General features: G+C 31.4%; 1 protein-coding gene across 2 annotated transcripts; it reads right to left on the reverse strand.

Annotated features, from left to right (window-relative positions):
- Positions 1–6,161: 6,161 nt before the first annotated feature.
- Positions 6,162–24,049, reverse strand: LOC128189266 (uncharacterized). Of its 2 annotated transcripts, none has more exons than XM_052860817.1 (11): positions 23,939–24,049; positions 21,456–21,518; positions 21,304–21,359; positions 20,993–21,048; positions 20,742–20,796; positions 14,168–14,466; positions 10,049–10,160; positions 9,618–9,689; positions 9,123–9,222; positions 6,733–6,773; positions 6,162–6,599 (listed from the first exon to the last, which is right to left on the reverse strand). In XM_052860817.1, exons 3-11 carry the CDS (start codon positions 21,320–21,322, stop codon positions 6,400–6,402), a joined length of 954 nt encoding a protein of 317 aa, XP_052716777.1. In that variant the 5' UTR covers positions 21,323–21,359; positions 21,456–21,518; positions 23,939–24,049; the 3' UTR covers positions 6,162–6,399. The 2 variants fall into 2 exon arrangements, with proteins under 2 accessions (XP_052716777.1, XP_052716778.1); XM_052860818.1 differs by having other exon boundaries at positions 6,506–6,599; positions 9,119–9,222.
- Positions 24,050–25,927: the final 1,878 nt, after the last annotated feature.

Genomic DNA, 25,927 nt, shown 5'->3' on the forward strand with positions numbered 1-25,927 from the left:
TAACGAACCCGATTGTAATTATACAACAACAAAAAAACGTCGATTAAATTTAAAACACAATGCTTGACACTATTTTACAGAACTTATTTGTTTGTTAGAAACAATTAAAGGAATGGTCAAAGTAATGCACGATATTATTACTTACTACATACTTTCCTCGTTTATTCAATACACACCGAGCCCGATAACGAACCCGAACATTAAGAAATTGGAATATAAAAAATAAATTTTCTCGAAAATATGTCAACCAGACACTAAAAAAGTGTAAACTTGATCTGTAGTTTGACATTTTGAAGCTGTTCAGCAAATTTCATATTATTCCTCAAACGCATAAAGAAAAAAAGTGTGGAAAACTGAAGTGGGACAGACAGACGGACGGACAGACAGACGGACTGACGGACGCAGAGGAAAGCTATAGTCCCCTCCCGTGAAAACCGGTAGGGGACTAATAAATGCAATGTTGACAACCATGCCTTCCCAAAATAAGTGTAAAATTTCGTAACAAATAGTTTAACTGATTACATTCATATGCCTGATCTTATTTGTTTTTAATTTTCTGATTGCGTGATCATCGTCATAATTTCGAGTGGCAGTAGAAAAAAAAACAACAAAATTGCGTGTGGTTTTGTTAAGATGAATACACAGACCTGCTCTGAGTGGGATGTATCTTGTGTTGCACTACAACAGGTGGTACAGGTGACTGAGGTTATATACAGGTAACTGTAACTATTCATTATTGTTATAGACACATAAACATGATTACGTTTGTTTTGTTTTAAATCAATCAAAAGTTGGAATAAAACAAAAATACAGTTTGATAGTGCATAATTATTATACATTTCGAATTACATATTCATTTTTTACTATATTCTGTCTCAAGATATTTATGCTACACATTTGGCCAATTTTTAATACAAATACACATACATGTGAAAGAAGTGCAATCGAAATCGATGAAAGGGAAAATTTCAAAGAAAACTTCTTTAACATAATATCATTTTCCCCTCGTAAAAAATTACAGGAACGGAAAAAGATTTCCAACCGAAATTTAGAATGGGGAATGTTGACATCTTTTGTACATTCGGATGTCACTCGGAATACCTCGCACAATTTGTCGAAGTTATTATCTGGGTACCTTCATCTCTTTAGCAATGGAAGAACTCCGTAGAGTTTTTATTTTTAGCCGTGATTTGAAACGTGACAAGCTAGAGTGGCGTTTCAAAGGGACTATTGAATGAAAATCGTCTTAATCAAGAGATATTTCTGAATATCGAATGAATTAGGAAAATATGCGGCAATAATATCCTAGTACAGACTAAAGTGAATTAATTCCACGAGCATAGATCTACATGGAATACCAAAGTAAATAAGATAGGTAAAAAGTTAGATGCTAGTAACTGGCTACTAGAAATAAGAATAGCTAGCTCATAATAACAGGCTACTTCTAGCCCTCTACTATTTTTTAACAATTACATTAATTCATATAATATAGTATGAAGATATAATATATATATTATACTATTGTTGTTAATATAACTGTTTTTGCAAGTCTAATGTTATTCAATACAATTACTCGTAGTAATTTCATTAGCTACCAATGCCTTTCTTAATATATATATATATATATATATATATATATATATATATATATATATATATATATATATATATATATATATATATATATATATATATATATATATATATAGAAACACAATAAAATCCAACGGTACTAAGTGTAGAAACCCACGATGCAGGACCTGTGACCATATTACAGAGGGATCTAAGTAAGACTTCAGCGGAAAAGAATTCATCGTAAAGATGGACATGTCGTGTGACACCAAGAATGTTTATATGTAATAACATGTCCAGGCTGCAACGAGTACTATATTGGGGAAACAAGCAATCCACTTCGGGCCCGTGTGCGTGTGCATAAACAACACATAAACACCCCGGGATATCGACAGATACCGTTAAGTGAGCATTTAGATACTTGCGGCAATAAACAGTTTAAAATATTTCCATTTTACAAACTGTTGAGTGACAGTAATGTTCAAAGAAGAGAAAAAGAAAAACCATTTCATCCGTATTTTTAAACCCAAATTGAACTGTCTGTAATTATAATGTATTGAATTGTACATTATCTACTATGTTACATATTACATTTTTTCCGCTAAATCTAGCTATGACGTCATAATAGACATTGCCGTTCAAAGTTTTTTGACGTCACGTTACTATGTTACCATTATATAGCTTCTGAAGATTTTAAAATGAAAGCGCTTAAGGATGACGTTTACTCAAAATGAAAAAAAAATCCAATGATGATAATGAAAAACCAACTATTGTGTGTTAAAGACCTTTTATTGTTGTGTTATTTTTCATTTTCAAAAAAGTAGGTCAATGACCTACTTTTTGAGTTAATGGCCATTGTATATTTTTGGAAAATTAAAGGAAAATCACTTAAAATTTTACTCTAGGAATAAGATTTTCTTAATTGTGAAAATAATAATAATTGCTCAACACTTTTGAAAATGAAATACAATTTATGAATGGCAGTGACACTAAATACATACAAAGCATTAAGTTTTCCTTCACAATTTTTATAAATATTCCAGTCCGAATTTCCTCTATCACTTTTCAAATTCCTACCCATTTTTGATCCAATTTTACAAAAAATTGAATGATGATAATACATGAACATTTATGGTATTATACTACTTATATTGATCTTATTCTGTTGGCATATAATTTATATGAGGTCAATGACCTAAATTTTGAGATATGGTGTCTTTTCTCGTTTTTAAGCATATTTCAATATTTCTTAAATTCATGCCATACGGTTATTATAATGAATAAATGAGGTAAAACTACCAGAAAATATGCAAAATGATATAGACTAAAATATAAAACTTAACTTTTAATATTAGAGTACTTCCAAAAATATTTTAGCAGAAAACAAAATCTGCAAAATTTAGACCGAATTTCCTCTGTTTGGCTAAAACTCTTTTTTTGTTTTGGCATAATCCCATAACATAGTAGAAATATCGAATGTTATATCAATAATAATTCATTTCACAGATACTTTTTGTGTTTAGAACAAATTTTACTCATGACATTGAACTTTATAACAATCCGAATTTGAGAACTCAAACCCTGAGTAAACAACACCCTTAAGCTATATTGAACGTTTTTCGTGTTTTCTTATTTTACTTAAGGAATGAATTTAATTTGGGGCAGTATACGCTTTATAAACCGCGAAGCGGTTTATAAAAAAGCGTTAACTGTTCCAAGTTATGTTATACTCGTATAACATAGGCAGAAATTAAATTTATTCCTTATAATTTAATTTTCTACTATCTAAATTAGATAATTAGGCCTATTAATTAGTTAAAATATGTTAATTTGCACAAATTTTAAACGTAACGTCAAGCGGATTAATACGTTTCGCACGCGCGTCATATTGTGACGTAGGCAAGTTATGTAATACGATATATATCAATTTGCTCAGCCAATCAAATGAGGCGTTATAATAAGAATTTAATTATTTAAATATATATTTTGCTTATATATATATATATATATATATATATATATATATATATATATATATATATATATATATATATATATATATATATATATATATAGACTCCAAAGTCAAACGGTCGGACGCCAAAGTCCGATGGTGACGGAATAACACTGTCTGTGATGTCACGTCATGACGACGTCATGGAAAACGTCGAACTAGCAATTCAAAACCACAAGATGGGAGCGACAGGCTATCCGGACGATCGATTCATGAGACATTTTGACAAAGTGAAGGAAAAAAGGAGAGACAAACGATGCCAGTCCGGATATTTTTTCCGTTTAACGCGAGATGCAAAAAAGTAAATAAAAGGCGTAGCATTAGTCATAATATTGTGAATAGGAATTAACGGTAGAGGACTGCAAAAACGAAATAAAATGCATATCGTGTACTAATAACTCTCACAATTTTAAAACGTGCTTTGAATTAGTCGATGACGATCAAATCTAGAAGAAATGTGTTGAGAACTTGGGAGAGAAGCTGAAATAGTTGAAATAGTTGAAATAGTTATTACCATAATCTGAATTTATCCTATTTATTTTCACTTCAATTTGAATGCATTTTATTCTAAAGTACATGTAACAAGCCCACTGTAATTTATCGTGAAGCATACAGACAGATTATATATATATTACGGAAACAATATTTGTGTTTTTATGGGAACAATTAGAACCATCAGACTTTGGCGACTGCACGCGGACCATTTGACTTTCGCATGCTTAACCATCGGGGTTTAGCGCAGACCATCGGACTTTGGTGTGACCATCGGGCTTTAGAGTGCCATCACACTCTGGAGTCCTACATTTATATATACAGGGTGAAGAACAATGAGAAATCTATAAAACAGTAGTATTTTCAGTTTATGCATTCAAAACATTTAAAACATTTTGTATTTATTTTCGTTGCCTCTAAACCAAAGGTGCGGTGCATGTCCGAGATGAAATAATCACACATTGCAAAAACATTTTTATTGTTAAATATCAGACTTTTTCTTTTTACATTGCGCTTAAAATGTACCTAAGGATATCAGTTTTAAGAAAATTCCTTGGTTGAAAAATATGAAAATTGATTGAAGAACGTATGGTTAGGTCTTAAAAATAATTTTTCTTTTCAAACTTATATAATTCCTGTTTTGTATGTCTGACTAAGGCAGGGTGACTCAGGATATCTGATACCATTGAAAACTCGTAAAAAATAAACAATTATTGGCCAATATTTGTAAATTGTGGTTCAAATGAAATAAAAAAATCTTTTAAAATTGTTTCCAACCTACAAGGATTAAGGAAAAAACGTTATTTTTTGTAAATATAATGTACGGAACTGCATCATATTTCTTTGATTGAAATGAATTTTCTTCAAAATAAATCTTAAAAGAGAACAGGTATCTTCGGTTTTAAAACTGTTTTTAAACAGAGACATAGTCTCTCCAGTTATGATTCTAAAAATTGTGCAACAAAAAATACTCGGGGGAAAAGGACACAGCAAACAACATATTCTTCGAATAGTGAGAAGGTCCTGAAACACAGAATCCATTGTGTGGCTGTCGCTAGGAGTTTAACTCATCAACTTGACGTTGTCATTGATCAAACAGGACGTCATTTTGAGAACTCTCTTTAAATTTGTTGTTTTTATAAGCAGCGCTCAATTTGTCAAAAGTTTATGTTTGTGAAATTTGCTGATTAAAAATTTACAGAATTTTCTTTTATAAAAATGCATTTATCTTTTTGTCAAAAAAAAATCTATCTTAAATTAATTTTTAGAGAAAGTGGAATTTTACATCATTAGACATTATCTGTCTTTAATATTTCCTAATATCTTTCATTTCAGCCTGGCTTTTGTAACTTTTGTTACAATGCTGCGTAAGCTCTGGCTGCTTTAAAATACAATCAATTTAAGACACTCTTAGATACATTGTTCAAACTAAGGTTAATAGAAAAAGACATTATTTAACTCACTTATGAAAGAGAGAGAGAGAGAGAGAGAGAGAGAGAGAGAGAGACTGGATATTTGTCATAAACAGGTACGTGTACAATTGAGTGTTGGACATCAAATTCACAAAATAGTTGACCAATGTCCTATTTGTTTCCAGGCCTCTTGTCACAATAAGTATTTACTCCACAGCCAGGTGTAATGTAATAGATAGTCTGACCGTGGGCTGGAGTTGAATAGGTTTCTTTTATAACACATGGGTAATTGGCATTTATTAGGAGTTATTTCGCAGACTTGAAGCCGTTATACGTTCTATACAAATACTTCTACACTAATATCTCTTCGGTAAATATAACATGATTGTATGAGCTTGTTTTACACTGTAAAAAGGGGAACTGAAATACCAAGATAAAGGGGTTATAATAAGGAGAGGTGCTGACGTTGAATTGGTTCCTTTCATAACTTATGGGGAAAGTGAATATTTAATTATTAAGAGTTTTTCTTAGAGGTTAAGCGGCTGTACGTTTTACACAAATTCCTTTACATCAATATTTTTATGGTAAATAATTCATGATGGGTGCATCATGTGTCACACGATATAAATATATTTCGTTAATTAAAAAGCATATGTGCAGCCTTTTTTCGGAAGGGGGGGGGGTGAATTGGGGGTGAACCTATATTAAACCTTAGACCTGAATCTGTTATCATTGGGAAACTGTATTATTTAGTTTGTTAACCCAGATAATACAATATTTTTAATTACAGGACGTTTATTTACATGTAGTATATACATTTCTATTCTTCATGGAGAACGTTTAGTAATCTTTCTGGCTATTATATTATCATATTTTAAACAGCAAATCAATTCATAATAATGTAACTTTTTAAGTAAATACTTTGATGATTTTTTGCACATCTTTTCTACACATAGGACACGCCCTTAGCTGCACAGAGCAGTCGACACAACCACAGAGATGACCGCACGGGTCAAATACAACACGTGCCTCTTCCTCCAGACAGATTTTACACAGGACATGGTCCTTGAGCCGCTCAATTTCCTCACGCTGGCTTTTTATACAGAACTCTGAAAAATAATGTTTTCAAAAGACTTATTTTTATACAGAGGTATTTCATTGTATACGCATACAACTGTTAATACTTTAACTTGAAAACACTTGCAATCTCAGTGTAAATGCAGGTACATGTATGTATGATACCGTATTGTTGCTCTTGTTCTAGTCGTTGCCGCTCCTCCAATCTAAAATATATGTTGTACGAAACACCCGTGAAATCAATTATTTGAAAATCATTTTCAAAAACACAAAATAATGGCTTAATATCATGTAAAGGTTAATTACAGTCCATTATCTGAAGAAAATAATGCAAATCATACCCATCAATCATTCATAGCAAAAAAAATTGAGGTACAGAGTATTTTGATAATTTTGAAACCTACATTTGAATGAAATTCGTGTAAGTTTTGTGCAATTTAGACTTCTATCATTAGGAAATTCTTTCCCAGAAAAGACATAGAATTTGGTCACAACTATCCCTAGTGCTTAGACTTTATACCCAATGACTTTCAAGGTCAAATCAAAAGGTCCAATATGATGACGTCATCTAGTATTTTTATTATTTTTTTTACTCCGTCAAATATACTTAAACCTCAATTAATCTAAAGCCAATGGTCAAATTTTAATTATTTTGATATATTTAAATTACAGGGTCAAGGCAATCAAACTCCTTTATTTTATTTAAATTTGAATAATACAATTATTTTAGAGACTGATAACTGATGCAAACCTGTCATGTCTTAAAAGAGAATTTTACAATATATTACAATGGAAATTACCTTAAGTTTCGAGTAATAATTTGTTTCAGTGTATTTAAAGCTATACACGCTATAATTTGCGTCAATTTTGAATGACAGTGAAAACGCATGTGTTTGTCTACTTATAAAAGTTATCCTTAATCTGTAAATTACAAGGGTGAATTCCATCTCGTTACAAAGATATAGATTTTTAATTGTTTATTTTCCTGCCAGGAAAATATACCTTTTCATGAATATTGATGAAGGAAGAGCACACCGACCTCATTGCGCATGTCCGCGGAGAACTAGGTGGTCGTTATTGTTTGCCTAATTAAATATCCAACTTGATTTTTAATATGCTTAACAGTTGTTAATTTGTAATACATACATGTATAATGAGTAAAATACGCTTGCCATTCACGATACCCTTACTTCAGCATTAACACGTATAGGATCTATAAATAGTACATTGGGGAAAAACACAGGTCTACGTCATTTTTTTAAAGGAAGTATTCATATCTACTCACAGGCTTGTATTTTTTTTCTTTTGTTTGTACTCGTATATCGGACAAATCTATGCTTTACTGAAAATATCCTTTCCTTTGTGAAACTATCACAATTATGAAGATGTTGACCCTTCACCAGTTTTGGTATGATAGGCTAAATTTAGCTGTCGATATCACGTGATAGATTGATATTCACGAGGAGGCATTACTTTCCTGGCAGGAAAATAAATATTTTTTATTGTTAAATATTTGATATATTTGTTATGTGATCGAATTGAGCATTATAATTAACAGAATAAAGGTAACTTTTATTAGTAATCAAACACATACATTTTCCACTTTATTCAAAATTGACGCAAATTATAGCGTGTATAGCTTTAAGTTACAAAAAGGTATCTTGTATAAAAGGCAGCACAGACATCTGTAATATCTTGAAAAGTAACTTACAGGCATAGCAAATCATAACGATCACTATTTCATTTTACTCTCCACCCAAAGGAGATTCAAATGGTAGGTTTAGGGTGATGTAGACAAAACTTGCCAGGTCAGATTTTTTTATTGACGAAAACAATTACTGTTAGTTTTGAAGTATTTATAGATTTTATTTCAAAGAATAAATTATTAAATTTTCAGAAAAAATGAACGATAGGAACAAATTAGCTTTACTGTTCTCTACTACCTTAAGTAAGTTCAAACTGACGATAATAAGACGATGTTAAGTTTAATATTATTTTTTGAGAACCTTTTAGCAGTACATATCGTTTTTCCTCCATTAAAAGTATGAAGAGCAGCAAACAATTATGATATGGCAATTTATTGAACATTTTCAACATTTGTATTTTCTTACTATTTATTGATATGTTTTATGTTCCTGAAAGATAACGTACAAACAAAAACTGTAAACAAGCGCATACTCATTAAATACAGAACACAAATGGCATTTGTGCAGATATAAATTGAAGAAATATGTTTTTATAATCAACTAGGGTAATACATACTCATGGGCAAAATTGTAAATTAATGATTGACTTCTGTATAATTCTAACGGCCTTTTTTTTTTATAGCAACGTAACATTGCAAATCAATAAAGGCCATGTCCATCTTGACATCTAAACGTTACACCCATTGCATCCATCAAAAAGACACCCCGTTGATTTAGAAATTGTGTTAAATTTCTAACTATTGCATATATTGTTCCTAGATTACAAAAACTGGATATTTTGTGTCATTATAGACAAGATAACCTTGATGATAACTCAATATTCAGTTATGCCTAGTCATACGTACTAACTTTATGTTAGGACATTGTTTCTTGTGGTTTCTTCTGTAATCTTTACTTTTACATCTTGAAGAGCAGTATGGAGCAGAACAACGGTTGCAATTGTTAAATCCTAAATTGTATGATAAAAGAAAATTGGTAAAAAAAAAGTGTGTACCATACCAATATAATAATATCCCATTTTCGCATTAATTTGCTAAAGACATCCCTCAACACAACGACAAAGATATGTTTTACTGAAGATACACATTTTAAGTTGAAAGTGAACTATAACAAAACACTACAAGCTATTGAATGCAAAGTAAATTAAGAAGTTGTGATAATAAAAAAATGATTTTTTATCAAAGTATAATACTTGGTATTTATCTTGCTAAAAAACACAAGCCACTTAGACAGTATAAGTGGATATTGACTTGACAAATGCTACAAAAACAACAATTATTTATAATAAAATGTTGTTGTTCTTATTCTAATTATTTACTATTTCCTCTGCAATGTTAAGCTTACCAGAACCCGAGCATCCTAAACGAGAACATGGCTCTGGATCAAGATTCAAAAAGGTAAACTCATCCACTGATTCTGAAATAAACTCTACCCTTTGGATCATTAATTTAAGAAGTTTTTCTCAGCAAATTGTGTTTGACATTTCATTCTTAAAATCTGTGCCTATATACCGTGGACAATAATTGTTTTTATTTTGTATAATTCAAATGGGACGTAAAAATGGGGCAAAAAAAACCCAAAGATTAAGTTTATTATCGTGAGATATCTAGAATTATGTAATTTCTTTGTTCAACTGTAAAAGCTTACGTGAAAGACCAATGAAATATGTATAGTCTCTCTCTCTCTCTCTCTCTCTCTCTCTCTCTCTCTCTCTCTCTCTCTCTCTCTCTCTCTCTGTTAGTCTTCTCCAATGTATTTATGTAGTTTTTTATCACCTGAAATTTCACGTATGGATTGACTTGACTTTTTGTACAGGTCGTCTTTCATGACTGAAGTAAACATAGTTTGAGTGCTTCTGTCAATCATGATGCGCCTATCCTCAAAACACTGAAAGAAATGTTTTTTTTAAATAAGCTTATTTTAACTATATATATGTATTTGGCTTATTAATTAACGTACGGAGAAAAAAATAACTTCTTTCAATATTTACTCTTTAGTTGTTACATTTGCGAGGGTGTAACCCCCATAAATCAAAACAACAACTAAATAAAAACGGTGTATCACGCGATAGGACTGAAACCTAATATTATTGAAACTCAAGCTTCCTGGATAAGATCATGATAAGCTCTTAAGCTTCATTTTGTCATGATACTAAACTCGATTGGAAAAATGAGACTACAACAGATTTAGGCGTAACCTACACAGCGAATATAAAAAACACTTAACATCTACATTTTAATGAAAAATACAAGACACAGCCATATTAATGAAAAATACTAGGCACAGCTGAAATATCATACAGGCATAAAATTCAAATATTTTTGATGTAGTTTATTAGAAATAAATACATGAATAAGAACTAAAAAAGCGTGAACGATATGTCCGTAACAATAACCTCACAAAACATTGCAAAACACCAACTTTCACTAAATACTAGTAGACTAATTATTCTCGAACAATTAGAGGTCTTTCCACCTTAATATTTTTAATGATATGCTACATTGCTCAATGAGATATAAAAAGAACTATACCCTTTAATATATGTTGTACTATAAAATGGAAAAACCACAAAGCCATAAATGATTTTTATAGAGATTCTTTTTAATTTTAGGCCATTTCTTTAAGATTTATACCTTGTATATCGTAAACATCTATTGAACAAAACTGAGCCGAGTGAATATTATTTACACAAGCATATAAACAAAAAACCTAACAATAGAAGAGAGTGTTCTAGAGGCTAACTGTGTACAAAATGAATGTTCACTTTGAGTAACCACACGACTTGATGCGATACCTGGCAGACCCAATTGAATACCTTATTGCGCAATCCAGCAAACTATTAAAACCCTTACTATAATTCTGTATTTTATAAGATATGAAAATTCATTCATTAATAGACTTCCAAATGACTTTGACCTTTGACCTCAATGTTATTTTGTTTGGCCAAGGTAGACGCTTCTATTCCAATTGTTCTGAAGTCTCTTTGATAGATAGTAATAAAGTTGTAAACGATTTTTCCGAAGTTTCAATACTTTCAGGGGCAATAACTGCTAGAAGGGGGCCTCCGATCCTTTTGGTATGAACAGAATGAAGAACTCACTAAGTGTACTGAAGACATTGGTAAAAGTTGCAAGTCTCTATCTCTTATGGTTTCAGACGAGTAGCGATAACAAGCATTTATTACAATATGGGCAATAACTCTGTAGTTATTCAAAATAGTGAGCCAAAGGGTTATATTTTTAAATGCCTTAAGATGTCCTACTACATCCCTGAAAAAGTTTTTATCTTGCACCCTAAACAAAAGAGATTCAAAATCACATTAATTACAAGATTTTCAAATGACCTTTGACCTTAATGTCATTTTGTTCGGCCAAGGTAGATGCTTCCATCCCAAGTGATCCAAAGTCTCTATGATAAGGAATAAAAAAGTTGAAAGTGATTTTATGGAAATTTAAACACTTTCAGGGCCAAACTAGAAGGGGCATCAGATCCTTTGGTATGAATAGATTGAAAAACCCTCTAAGTGTACTGAAGACATTGGTAAAAGTTTCTAACTCTTATGGTTTCAGAGAAGTAGCGATGATAAGCATTTCCTTCTCAAAGGGCAGTGATTCTGCAAGTTCTTGGAGTTTTTGACACAGGGTCAATTGGTACCATAACTTTTAATGAGCAATTACATAAAGTTTAAATTGTTTGGATAACCCTAATAACAAAAAAGTGACTCCGGGGTAAATAGAAAAAAAGAAGAATAAAAAACATAAAGAAAACAAGAGGTCTTTCACCTGAAAGGTGGAAAGACCTAATAAGAATAAACTGAACATTAAAATATCCCTGGCAAATCGAACGATTAAGATTGCTGATGGGGGTTTGCATTTTTCAGTATGTATGAAACACCTATACTTTTATCACACTAAAATATTTAACCTTATAGTGTAAACAAACACAAGTACATGTAGATCATTATGTTATATAAGGAAAACTATTGAAGGTTTTAACATTTGAATATATATGCAAAAATTCAATTAAATAAGAACAAAATAGATATAACCAACAGAAACTCAGCTTTGAGCAGCATAAAACTTACATTAAAAATATGTCATGACGTATTTAACAACGAAACGAAACACAAACAAATATAACTATATAATAATACAGATGTAAACTCCAAAGTCCGATGGTTTGTGCAAAAGTCCGATTATATGTTGCCAGTGCGGACGCCGATGGTGATTGAATAACAAAATTTATGATGTCGGGTCATGCAGATGTCTTAATTAATGTCGTAATATCAATTCAAAATCACATATATTTTGACACCGTGAAGATAAAGGAGACTTACAGTCCACGTCAGGAACTTTTTTTCCGTTTGAAGCAAGGTGCAAAAATTTTAAATTAAATACTGAACATGCGTCATAATTGGAAAAGATATTTTTTTGTACGGTGGAGGACTGCAAAAATATATCGTTTCCAAAATGTGCGTTAGATCAGTTCTAAAAACATGTAGAGAACTTGCGATTGAGAGTGTTTGATTGAAATACTAGTAGTCATCACCATAAGCTAAGTTTCCCCTTATTATTTATCAATTAAATTTGAATGTATTTTATTCTAATTGGTTTATCGCGAAGCATACAGAAGGACCATACAACCGATGGAAACAATATTTTTGCTTTTATGAATCTTATTAGAACCATCGCACTTTTGCGGCTGCACGCAAACCATCGGAGTTTTGCTTGACTATAGGCCTTTATAGTTCTATCGCACTTTAATCTACTACATATACAAAGAAATGAGATTGTCTGAGACTTAAACAAAAGTCCCTGGGGCCTCTTTGCTTACCTGAGCCATGACTCTGAACAAATCAGCATTACAGTATCAAAGTCAAAATATCTTGACACTTTAGTACAGTATATCTTGCTCAAGAATAAAAAAAACCCCCAAATCTTTTGACTTTCATCCACATATGTTTATTTTAAATAGCAAACCCTTTTTTGTTTCATAATTGGTGAGAACCCTAATTTGTGGCCCCACACTTGATTAAAACAAACTCAAATCTGCATTTGTGCTTTCAGAAAAGTTTAAGTTTTTTCTGGCTGAATGGTCTTCCAGAAGAAGTGTTTGTTTTGTAGATTGTATGGATGTATTTTGATGTAAAACTTTAACAACAACCCCCCCCCCCCAACCTTCACCCCTAACCCCGGCGATCATAATTTCGCAAACATATCTATCATTTGAATTTACATTACATGAGGATGTTTCCACACAAGTTACAGCTTTTCTGGCCACTTAATTTTAAAGCAGATTATTTAAAACAAAAGTTTCTCTATATACTCATTAGTTAAAATTCACTCCTAATTGTGGCCCCACCCTTGCCGGAGATAATGATTCAACCAAATTCGATTCTACACTATCTGATGATGTTTTCACACATGTTGCGCCTTTTCTTGCCTAATGAATTTTGAAAAGAATATTATTAAATTGTTTTCTCTATATTCTCGTGAAAAAAAATAACACTCCATTGTGATTGTGAGCACACTCCACACCGGGGATTATGATTTGAACAAAGTTGATTCTACACGACCTGATGAAACTTCCACAGAAGTAACAGCTTTTCTGACTAATTGGTTTTCGGGAAGATTTTAAAAGATTTTTGTCGATATAGACCAAGGTTCGACCCCCCTCCTTCCAGTGGGTCCCACACCACCTGAGGATGCTACCTCACAAGTTTCAGCTTTTCTACCGAAATGGTTTTGAAAATTTGGCCACGACTGCGACCACAGACAACGGACAATTTTTGATCAGTAGAACCCACTTAAGCCTTCGGCTCAGGTGAACTAAAAACCTTGTTTATTTTATTATCATTTTTTCCTTTTTCTACTATAGAAAGGACAGTTACATACCTTGAAGAATAAATAAATCTGTACTCTTTTACTCGAATCCTTTCTGAAGGTATTTTCTACCGTTACCATGTAGGACGAGGGGCCAACACAACATGTCATTGGGTAACATATTTTGAGTCTTTTGTTTTCTTTGTCGTATGTTGGATTATTTATTCTGAACTCCAATCGTTCTTGATTTACAAGTTCTTCGATTGTAAGGGATGTTAATGGAAATTTGGTTTCAAATGCAATATCTAGAAACAGTAGAATATCTGTCTTCATTAAACAGGGAACAAGTTCAAATTCTGTGATCTTTGGTTCTACAAAATACAATAAGAAACAATAACAAGCTAATAGTTAGAATTGAATCGTGTAGATTTCAGCCATGTCGGTTACTATAGAGCTATGAATCAATCAGTTTGTGTAAGAAATATAGGAGAAAATACTCAGTGGATGTAAATGCTGTAGATCAGGTTTCTTCCGCATCATGTTTTTTTTCGTGAATCAGAACCCACATAGTATATAAAACTTACGCAAATCAAGTTTATAAAATCATAGTGAAAAAATAAATACGATTGTTTGAACCTCCTTGAATCTATTCCTGACAATTTTAGGTTTTGTTTTCAAGTAGTCATTAACCTTTGTCAGCCATTTAGCACCAACTGGCACATACGGGTTAGTTAGAGGTTGACCTTTACCTCTTTAATATCAGCTGACCCATTCAGCTTCGTTCAAGCTCTCAATCTCATTTTTAAAACAAGTAATAATTACCGATAATTATGTTTTGAGACGCAAACAATCATTTATCAGTAGATTATGAACCTCACATATACTAGTAGCTCAGGTATAATAGACATAGGTTTACGCAAGGAACGGGGCCGATTTAATCACCTTGTCAATTTATTTTTAAATAAACAATCACGTTAACATACGTTTGTCCTCCGATCCCAAACACCACAAACTGAACACAATTAAACGTACATTTGCGATGTTTTTTAAATTAAATTTGACCATTATATTTTCAAGGCAAGGTTAGGATATGGTCATGGTCCTTTAATCCAACCAAAAAAATCAAGGAACCCGTCGGAGAACATTTTAATACAAGTGGCCACAAATGGGAAGACATGACAGTATTGGTTATTGACCATAATCCTCATTGGACAGACGCGGAGAGGAAGAGCAAGGAAAAGTTCTGGATGCACAGACTCAAATCATTCAGACCTGATGGCATGAACAAACAAATGGACTTCACTAAAATGAACGTCTCATAGCCATACATCACCTGACACCCACATAGTAATTTCATGAAATCTGTCAACTGCGCCTCTTCCATTCATTTATTAGTTTCTTTACTACCTTTTATTTGTAAATCATTTTTTTCTTAATTTTATTTATTTATTTTCATTTAATTTTATCTCTTTTTATTCAAAAATTCGAGTCTATATCATAAGTGCCGTACAAGTTAACAACGGGGGTTCAAATTGTCATTTATTTACGGAAGCGTTTCTTTAAAATTCCGACTTTAATCTTGGAATTTCCAACTTTTAAGTTGGAATTTCCAACTTTAAAGTTGATTTTTCAAACTTTAAAGTTGGAAAAATCAACTTTAAAGTTGGAAATTCCAAGATTAAAGTTGGATATTCCAAGATTAAAGTTGGAAATTCTAACATTAAAGTTGGAAATTTCAACTTTAAAGTTGGAAATTCCAAGATTAAAGTTGGAAATTCCAACTTTAAAGTTGGAAAAATCAACTTTAAAGTTGGAAATTCCAAGATTAAAGTTGAAAATTTCAAGATTAAAGTTGGAATTTCCAACTTTAAAGTTGGAAAAATCAACTTTAAAGTTGGAAATTCCAACTTTAAAGTTGGAAATTTCAAGACTAAAGTTGGAAATTCCAACTTTAAAGTTGGAATTTTAAAAAATAAAAATATATATAGAGTGGCACTAATATGCTTCCGTATTTATTAACTCGGACGCCAATTTTGATTAGCTAATTAACTTAATCAGGCGTGAAGTTGGCAGTCGATTGATTACTTTATAGCGATCGGCGAAAGTAGCAACACCTTCTTTAAGAATGTGAACAAATGTTTATAATGTAGCTGTTCTTTTTTCATAGATTTTTAAGTAGTTTAGTAGTAGCTTTAGATTTTGTTTTCTTTGTTTTGTACTCATGTAATTTATTTTTTGGTCCTGAAGAAGCGACTGGTTGCCCTGAAAATTTGACAATTTCTATTGTTCGTGTTGTTAGCCATTTTAAGTGCTTTATATATTTAGTTTACTGGCTTAGTATCTATATATTAGATCCGACACTTATATATATATATATATATATATATATATATATATATATATATATATATATATTCTCATTACCCAGATAGCTGCTGTGCGGGGAGACTACTGGCACTGTTTTGTCCTAACAAAATTTCCATTTTTTTCCTCTGCATCTGAAGTGACAGACATACATATAAAAGATGGTCAAAAGTTACACAGAAAAGCAAACTTGTTCAATCAAGCAGATTTCCTCTGCTTTAGAGTACTTCATTGATCTCATTTACAAGGAAATTGTGCCATCCTTACGAAGCAAAACATCAAGTCTTATGACTGCCATGTTTTAGTCAACGCCTTGGAAGTAATTGGAAAGATGGATGCTTTTTAAAATCATGTTGCAGGATTTATTGATACCAATCTCTTGTGGAGGTCACAATTCAAAGGGTTGCCATCTTATACCCAACAAATTTTAGTTTTATCCTCTTGCAATGTGATTATGCTTTTCATGATGCTTTACAAGATGTTTCATTTCTTCAAAGACTTGTATGGTCAGCTAATTTTGATTCACAGAATAGTAAGAAGGAAATGTTCTCTCTGCTAAGTGCAACTTTTCCACATGAACGTTTGTCAATGAAATATATTCACTCAGTGTATGGATAGAAAAAATAGCTGACAGAAACTTGAAATTTGCAGCTCTAAAGCTAGCATTTTGTAGGGGAGAGGAATAAAGCATGCAACAATTTTGTCGAAAGAGTGTGGAAGTGGACAAAGAGTGACAAAGTCTTCAAAAATCAAACATTCCATAGCTGAACATTTTAGAAATACTTTTATAAGTGATATTTAAAGTTCATTATGTCAGAAGTTTATATTCTGCCTTTGAAGAACTACTGTAGTTATAAGTTTTTCCAGTACATATATGTATTGTATGATGTAACACCCTTCCCCCCCCCCCCCCCAAAAAAAATCCAGATGTAGATAAGTGGATAAATTCTACTTTCAATATATTTTTATCACCCATTACTATAAGTGTTCAATATATGTCTATGTTCTCTCTACCTAGATGGAATGATTTTGTCATTTAGAGCATTTTAGCTCACCTGAGCCAAAGGCTCAAGTGAGCTTTTCTGATCACAATTTGTCCGTTGTCTGTCGTTGTCGTTGTTGTCGTCGTCGTCGTTGTTGTAAACTTTTCACATTTTCATCTTCTTTTCTAGAACCACTGGGCAGAGTTCAACCAAATTTGGCACAAAGCACCACTAGGTAAAGGGGAAATAAAGGGCCACACCCTCTTTAAAGGGGAGATAATTGAGAATTATTGAAAATTTGTTGGTATTTTTCAAAAATCTTCTTCTCAAAAACTATTCGGCCCGAAAAGCTTAAACTTGTGTGGAGGCATCCTCGGGTAGTGTAGGTTCAAGTTTGTTCAAATCCCCGGGGGTAGTAAGGGGCAACAAGAGGGGGATCACGTTTAACATAGGAATATATAGAAAAAATCCGGGGGTAGGGTGGGGCCACAATTGGGGGATCAAGTTTTAGATAGGAATATATAGAGAAAATCTTTAAATATTTCTGTTAAAAATTATTTGGCCAGAGAAGCTCAAATTGGCGTGTAACCATCCTCAGATAATGTAGATTCAAGTTTGCTAAATCATGGTCCTTGGGGGTAGGGCGGGGCCACAATGGAGGATAAATTTTTATACATAAAGAAAATCTTTAAAAATCTTCTCAAAACTATTAGGCCAGGAAAGCCCAAATTTGAGTGGAAGCATCCCCAGATGAAATTTTAAATGGAATATATAGAGGAAATCTTTAAACATCTTCTTTTTAAACACTATTTGGCCAGAAAAGCTTAAACTTGTATAGAGGCATCCTCGGGTTGTGTAAATTCAAGTTTGCAAAATCACAGTCCCTAGTGGTAAGGCAGAGGCCGAGATGGCGGTTTGAATTTTTACATAGGAATATATAGAGAAAATCTTTAAAAATATTCTGGGAAAGTATTCGGTCCAAAACTCAGTACTTAGTGTGAAAGCACATGTTATGCAGATTTAAGTTTGATGAAACCATGATTCCCTAGAGAAAAGTGGGGCCACGAAATGGGGGGGGGGGTATATATGAATAAAGAAAAATCTTCTTACAGGTACAACAACAAAAGGGGCTTGGTATTTACCAAAGAAAAGAGAGGTGGATAAAAATTGGCAGATTCTCAATTTTTTTTAGCAAGATCTACTGTACTTAGTTGTCAAGATATTTTGATACTGTAATGCTAATTTGATCAGAATTAAGGCAATTGTTGCTCAGGTGAGCGATGTGGCCCCTGGGCCTCTTGTCAAGAAATGTTTTCAACTGATCAGATTTAGTAATGTGCACATGTAACGTCTTATATCAATAGACAAGAGAGTTTGTAATGCAACCATGTATTGATGCGAGTTCATTTATTATGTTACCAAAAGGTTTAGGATAATATATCATACATGTACATGTATGTATATAAGCTAACAATATATCCTAGATCCTAGATATGTCCTAGATCTTTAAACCACAAAGACGTTGAACTTAAAATGTACTATATAAACAAATATATTGGTATATGCAGAAACCGCTTGAATAAACCCCACTAACAGGGGTCACAGGGGTCACATGACACATGGTCGAATATAAAAAAAACATGTTTGCCATGGTTGCATTTGTTTGAGTGCTAGTGAGAGTTTTTATGCCTTTTGATATTTTTTTCCAAATAATTGAAACGCATATATACTGGTGAAAATTTATTGGTCAGACATCAATTCTAAAGTTGCAGTTTTTTAAAATCAATATCATGGCTTGCATTCCTCAAAAACACTGTCAATCAAAATTTATGCATCTAGCTACATTGTTTTCAAAGACAAATTTCAAATAAATTCTTGATTTCGTAATTAGTATATTGTTTTAAAAACTTTGATAAGTTAGAACATTTAATTAGCAAAAAAACCCCACCCTAATGTCATTTCATGTTATTTACACCAAGGTCAAGGTCGCACCCAGAAGATGGTTTATAAGCACTATTTGTTTAATTATTTTGAAGTTTATTTGGTTGTTTGCCTACAAATATGTTTATTTAATACTTTTCTTCACATAATTACAATTCCTATTCAAGATAATTACACCAATTTAAAATTTTGGTGAATAAAAGTTTGTGTTTCGTTGCAAATATGGCTTATTTTGTTTCACAAAAATGTTTCAACTGAAATATGGTGGGGGTATAACCAACAAATATTTTTCTTATATGCACACTAACCCCTATTTTTTAATGCCTTGGAACCTTTATATGAAAAAGAAAGGTTTTAAATATTTTCAAAAAAAGTTTAATTCAAATATTTTTCTATGTTTGGTTTGATTACCCTATTTAAGGGGTCGTATCTCTCTTAAATGAAAACTAACATACACTCTTCTTGTTTCGTGTTTTCAATTGATTTCTAAGATATTGCACTTTTAAAAATTCATAAGCATCTAAAAAGTTTAATTAATTTTTTTTTTTTGTGTTTTTTGTTTGTTTGTTTTTTTGTGTTTTTTTGTTGTTGTATTTTTTGTTTTTTTTATAAATGAGCAGAATACACCTTTAAAGCCCCGGTACACATAATTAATTAAAGTTATTGTTTTTTAACATTAATGAAACAATTCACATCTCAAATTTCAAAATCTTACAGCTTGTTTTTATTTACTATGTTTAGACCTTAACTTTTTTTTTAATTTTGGGGCTTTGTAGCCTCTTGACGATGGGCGTTCTAGTGATATTTCAGCTGACCTCAAATATATGTATAAAGGTTGATACATTACTTATACATCTTTATTATACATTAACACCAACGACGCAAAAACCAATTATTAATCATTTTCACGCATCATGAAAAATACCCTTTTAATTCCGATTACACAATGACTGAAGTCAAAATCCTAAAGGAGAAACCAAAGGATAATCAAAGTACTGAAAGCCGGGCTGTTTTGGTGTGTCTTTATGCATATTGTGTTTTAAAGACTATATATATATATATATATATATATATATATATATATATATATATATATATATATATATATATATCTTTCTCTCTCTCTCATGCTTTTAATGTCGGCAAAGCGTCAGAGAGCGAATAAATTTTGTAAGCGGCTATAAAAAAAAATATATCTGTCTAGTAGAAAAAAGTTCAACAGTTGCTGCCTTGAATTTTCCTTTCAGCAGAGCCCGGCTAAAAAATGAACGTAGGTGAAAATATGTCTTGTTTTCCAGAATGGTAATTTTTAATGTGTTTGAAAAAGATTATCTAATTTGGAGTAAGAGTAAACATACTTAGATATTCCCAAGTGACTTTTCCGATGATATTGATAAACACTGCCATCAAAATCTAGAAAAAGCATTAAATGTGGATAAACCATTAGAAATTGCTCTGCGTAAAGCAAAAAAAATAAATAAATAAATAGATAAATAAAAAAAGTCAAATAAAAATATAAATAAATTAAAAATAAAGACCAAACAGCCCATATAAAAAAATTACATTTAAAAAATATGTCAATAATAGAAAAATAGAAAGCATTATTTACCATATATAACAATTCCATGTTAAAAAGAAAGAATCCTCCAATAAGAACAGCGCAAACTAAAACAAATAAACACATAGATGACCTACTGGTGTTAAGAGTGCAACTTACTCAAGCTAAATCAATTTTTTTTAGCGGGTTGCAAAAAAGGATATACTTTCATATACCAGCTATGATATGAAAAAGTGTTTAAAACAGTTTTATAAAAAAAAAAATCTTCTACCAAAAAAAAAATCCTTTTTGTGTAAATTGATGAATGTAACACATAATTAAAAACACGATTAACATCACGTACTATGATAAAGAATACGTACCAATTAACAGCCTTTTCATTTTTTTTATTTGATTACGTTTTTCTCCTCTATTGTGCCTTAAAACAAAAATAATGTGTTAATTTGACTTACAATGTATCGATGTAGAAAACGAAAAGGCAATCTGAACAATTTCAAAATGATTATATACTTACCTAAAGAACTTATCAGAGTGTATTAATTTGCTTCCTTCGTGTGGACAAATATCGGTAATTAATCTGGTTAAGAAACTGCACATAATAAATACATGATAACAACTTGTTCACGAAACGCTTTGCAAATTAATTTCTAGCTAATCAACATAAGCTACATATTTAAGGTCGTCTTCTAAAATTATTTAGATAAATATATAAGAGGGATTAGATAAAATATGATGAACAATGATTTTCTGTATCTATATTATATCTAAAATATTTGTTAAGATAATTATAATATTCTGTGCAAACATGTCTGTCACTCATTCAAAGAGACATTATGATACCATTTTTGGTGCATCATTGTAGGTTCCTACAGATATCAAAATGGTTTGGTCCATTTTTGAAGTTTATGAAAGTGTATATTTTTGTGGCTAGCATAGCGCATCCTTTACGGAAAACGATTTGGTCCTATTGGTTAATAAATCGATTAAGAGCTTCAAGACTTACTTAATTATATTCCATATTTCTTACAAAGTATGTTTCAATTTCCATATACAGCAAAACAAAAATTAAAGTCCTACCCCTAACAGATCCTTCTTTCATAATATACAATTGCAAGTGAGATAAATATTTAAATCGAAGAAATTCTCAGAAAATTTAAACAAAAGAGTTTATATCCCAGTGAACTTTTAAACTTTGCTGCTTATAACGTATATTTACGTTTGTGAAAGGTAAATCGTTCAAGGTTATTAATACAACCGGATGTATACAGCAATACAACTGTCAAACGATAAGTGCATGCATGGGGTAATAGATTTGACGTCGTATAAACGTTAACACAGAATTAAACGTTTTTGCTAATCTTTATGTTCATATAAGGAAAAATATTTGCAGATGTAAATATATACATATATATGTGTAATACAATTTTGAAGTAGTGTTTAAAGTGTCTTTTTGTATTAAAATGTATCAAACATTTCGACGACCATTTTCAGTCAATATTAATTTGTACCAAAATATACTTAACCCCTGTCGCTAGTGAAATCGCCTCAATACTGACTAGTCTCTATCATATGTTTAGCTTTGAAATATCAATAATTATTAACACATTCATAGAAACTAATCAAAAAGTATTTATTTATCTATCTATTTATTTATCTTTCTAAACATCTATCTATCTATCTATCTGGCATATCTCTGCCCCTTGTGTGCAAGTTATTTTTCTTTTGATTATGTCGACATGCAAGATAAAGATGTTGACATGCAATATAGTTATGTCAACATGCAACATAACTATGTTGACATGCAAGAAAACTGCAATCATGTAAGAGTTATAAAAAATCTCAAATATCGCCAACATGTGACATCCAAGATGTTAGATACGCTACCTATTAATGTCAACATGCAATTTATTTATGTTAACATGCAACTTCTTTATGTCGACATGCAACTTAGTTATGTTAACATGCAACTTACTTATGTTAACATGCAAGATAAATATGTTGACATGCAACTTATTTATGTAAACATGCAACTTCTTTATGTCGACATGCAACTTAGTTATGTTAACATGCAAGAAAACAATGCTGACATGCAATTTATTTATGTTAACATGTAACTTCTTTATGTAGACATGCAACTTATTTATGTCGACATGCAACTAAGTTATGTTAACATGCAAGATAAATATGTTTGACATGCAACATATTTATGTCGACATGCAACTTATTTATGTTAACATACAACTTATAAGTTGCATGTCAACATATTTATCTCGCATGTCAACATAACTAAGTTGCATGTCAACATAAATAAGTTGCATGTCAACATACGTAAGTTGTATGTTAACATAAAAAAGTTGCATGTCGACATAAATAAGTTGCATGTTGACATAAATAAGGTGCATGTCAGCATATTTATCTTGCATGTTAACATAAATAAGTTGCATGTTGACATAAAAAGGTAGCATCTAGCGTTTTTGATGTCACAGGTAGGCGATATTTGATATTTTATGTGAATTTGTATAATTCTTATCTGATTGCAATTTTCTTTCATGTCAACATAGTTATGTTGCATGTTGACAAAGTTATCTTGCATGTCAACATATTTATCTTGCATGTCGACATATTTAATAGAAAAATAACTTGCACACAATGGGCAGAGATATGCCACCATAATATATCTATCTATCAATCAATCTATCCTTCCGTCCGTCCGTCCGTCCGTCCATCTATCTATTTATCGATCATTTTTCATTCTCTTAACCTGAATCCGGTAGGTAAACATATCCTACCAAATATTGATACCTTGGTGATAAAATCATGGAAAATTGCTTTAACAACAGACATTTAAAGCAATCGAATATATTGATATTGATTTTCCCAACCTAACTAAAACTCGAAAAGTTTTCGTTGTTAAGTTTCTTTAGCCCTTTCATTACTATTTTGTCAACTGTAAGAGAGTATCATAGCATATTATTGAATATTGTAATGAAGTTTTACCTTTCACGTTGAAGAAATATAAGAAATTTCGTTTAGTTTCCACGAATCTAAAATGGAAGTAGAGCAGGTCCTGTTATCGAGCAGAAAATACATTTACAGCTTGTCAATATCACACACTATTAATAGTTTTTTTATCGTCTGCTTGTTGTTGACAACATCTTTATGTCTTAATGAAGGTGTGTGGCAACGCACTTTGATAAAATTACGCACTTTAAAATTTTTTCTCAAAGTGCGTAAAATTTCGGACCAAGTTAACCCACTTTGAAAAAAAAAATTCAAAGTGCGTTATGAAGGTACATCTACATTTTTTAGTATCGACACTCTTAACCCACTTTGAAAAAATATTTCTATATCACCTATTCTGGTACTGAATTTCTTATTTGTTGATAGTATGATGATTTGTTAACACTCGTGAATCTAATTTACCGTATTTAGTACGGAGGTGGGGGGGGGGGCAAAGTTACAGGTCAAATATCAGTGCATCATTTAAAGCAATAAGAGCTGTATTTTTTAGAATTTTATTTTGCTGCAAAAACCTGCTTGTATAATAAGTTTGCCTGTAACTTAAACTTTTATGATAAATAAGATTTGAAAAAATCATTAATTTTTGTGTGGAGAAAGATTTGACTTATAAGAATATATAGCAGATCAATTTTTGTACAGGACGACAATAATTCAATTTTGCTCCAATGAAGGCTTTTTCATGGCTTTTCTCACAAAAAAAGACCTAAAAAAATTTAAAACCATGATATTTTTGTCATTTAAGTAGAAAATAACATTTTCTTCAAAAAGATTTCAACATGAAAATTGCAGCTCATATTGCTTTAATTGATTACAGGATGAAGGTCCCCTGTCACTCATTTTTTCTTCCAAAACATATGATATTCATCAACTTTGGGTAAACATTTAAGACCGGAAAAAGAGATATGCTCTGTTTATGTATATGCAGTGTTATTGTAAAAATGAGCTGGCCGAACAATAATTTCTCCATTGGTATGTTTAAGAATCTATGTGTTTCAACAGTAACCCTCTTTTCGTATTCTAATCAAATGAACCACTTCAATAAAATAATTATTATAAACTTAAAAATAAGCATTAGGATGTGGGTTAATTTTCTCGCACTGATCTTTTAAAAGATTATATTCTTTTTGATAAACAGAACTAATGTATTTTGGCTTTTGTTGTTAGTTTCTGGAATAATTATTTTAGATATTCATATTTTATCCCCAAACTGCAAATTATTTGCTTATTTGACATTTGTACAGTTTATTCATCATTTTATCCTTTATTATCAAAAAATTTCCTGTTAATTTGAGTGACTTTTTTGTTTGGATAAGATATTGATTATTGCCTGACGTCATGACGTCAGGCATATCTATGGTTTGAAAGTTGCATTCTCCGAAACAGTGCAGACAATGGAAGCAAGCAATAACCGATGCATGTTTAAGGTGTCAGCATTTACATTCACATTTGATGAAAATGGTATATGGGATGTAATAACAACAGCGAGCAAGAGTTTTAAAGTAAAAGGGATGTTCACCATACAGTGCATGTGTGTAATCTTGATTTAAAAATAGATTAGCCATACTTGAACGGTGGAAAAGGAGGAGGGGGGTCATCGGAACAAGTTGTAACATATTGTATATTACGGTACAATGTAAGTATAAGTTGGTGTTGAATGATCATTATTACAAGCGAGTCATCAGTTTTATATATTTATGTAACCGTTCTTGGACGGATAAATAAAACACCAAGACGATTGTAGGGTTCTTAATTATATATATTCTGATCTTTACGTTGTGTTAATCGTTTCACCCTAAATCAATACATAAAACATATAAGCACACCACTATAACAATACAAACATTATAGACATCACAAACATGTATAACATACATTTACCTATAGGTCAATTTTATCTCTTTACATTTAATCGTAATACACGATAAATCTGAATTTTATGTTAAATAACATTTCCAACTCTTAGAA

Source organism: Crassostrea angulata, chromosome 6 (genome assembly GCF_025612915.1).
Source record: "Crassostrea angulata isolate pt1a10 chromosome 6, ASM2561291v2, whole genome shotgun sequence".
Lineage (NCBI taxonomy): Eukaryota > Metazoa > Mollusca > Bivalvia > Ostreida > Ostreidae > Magallana > Magallana angulata.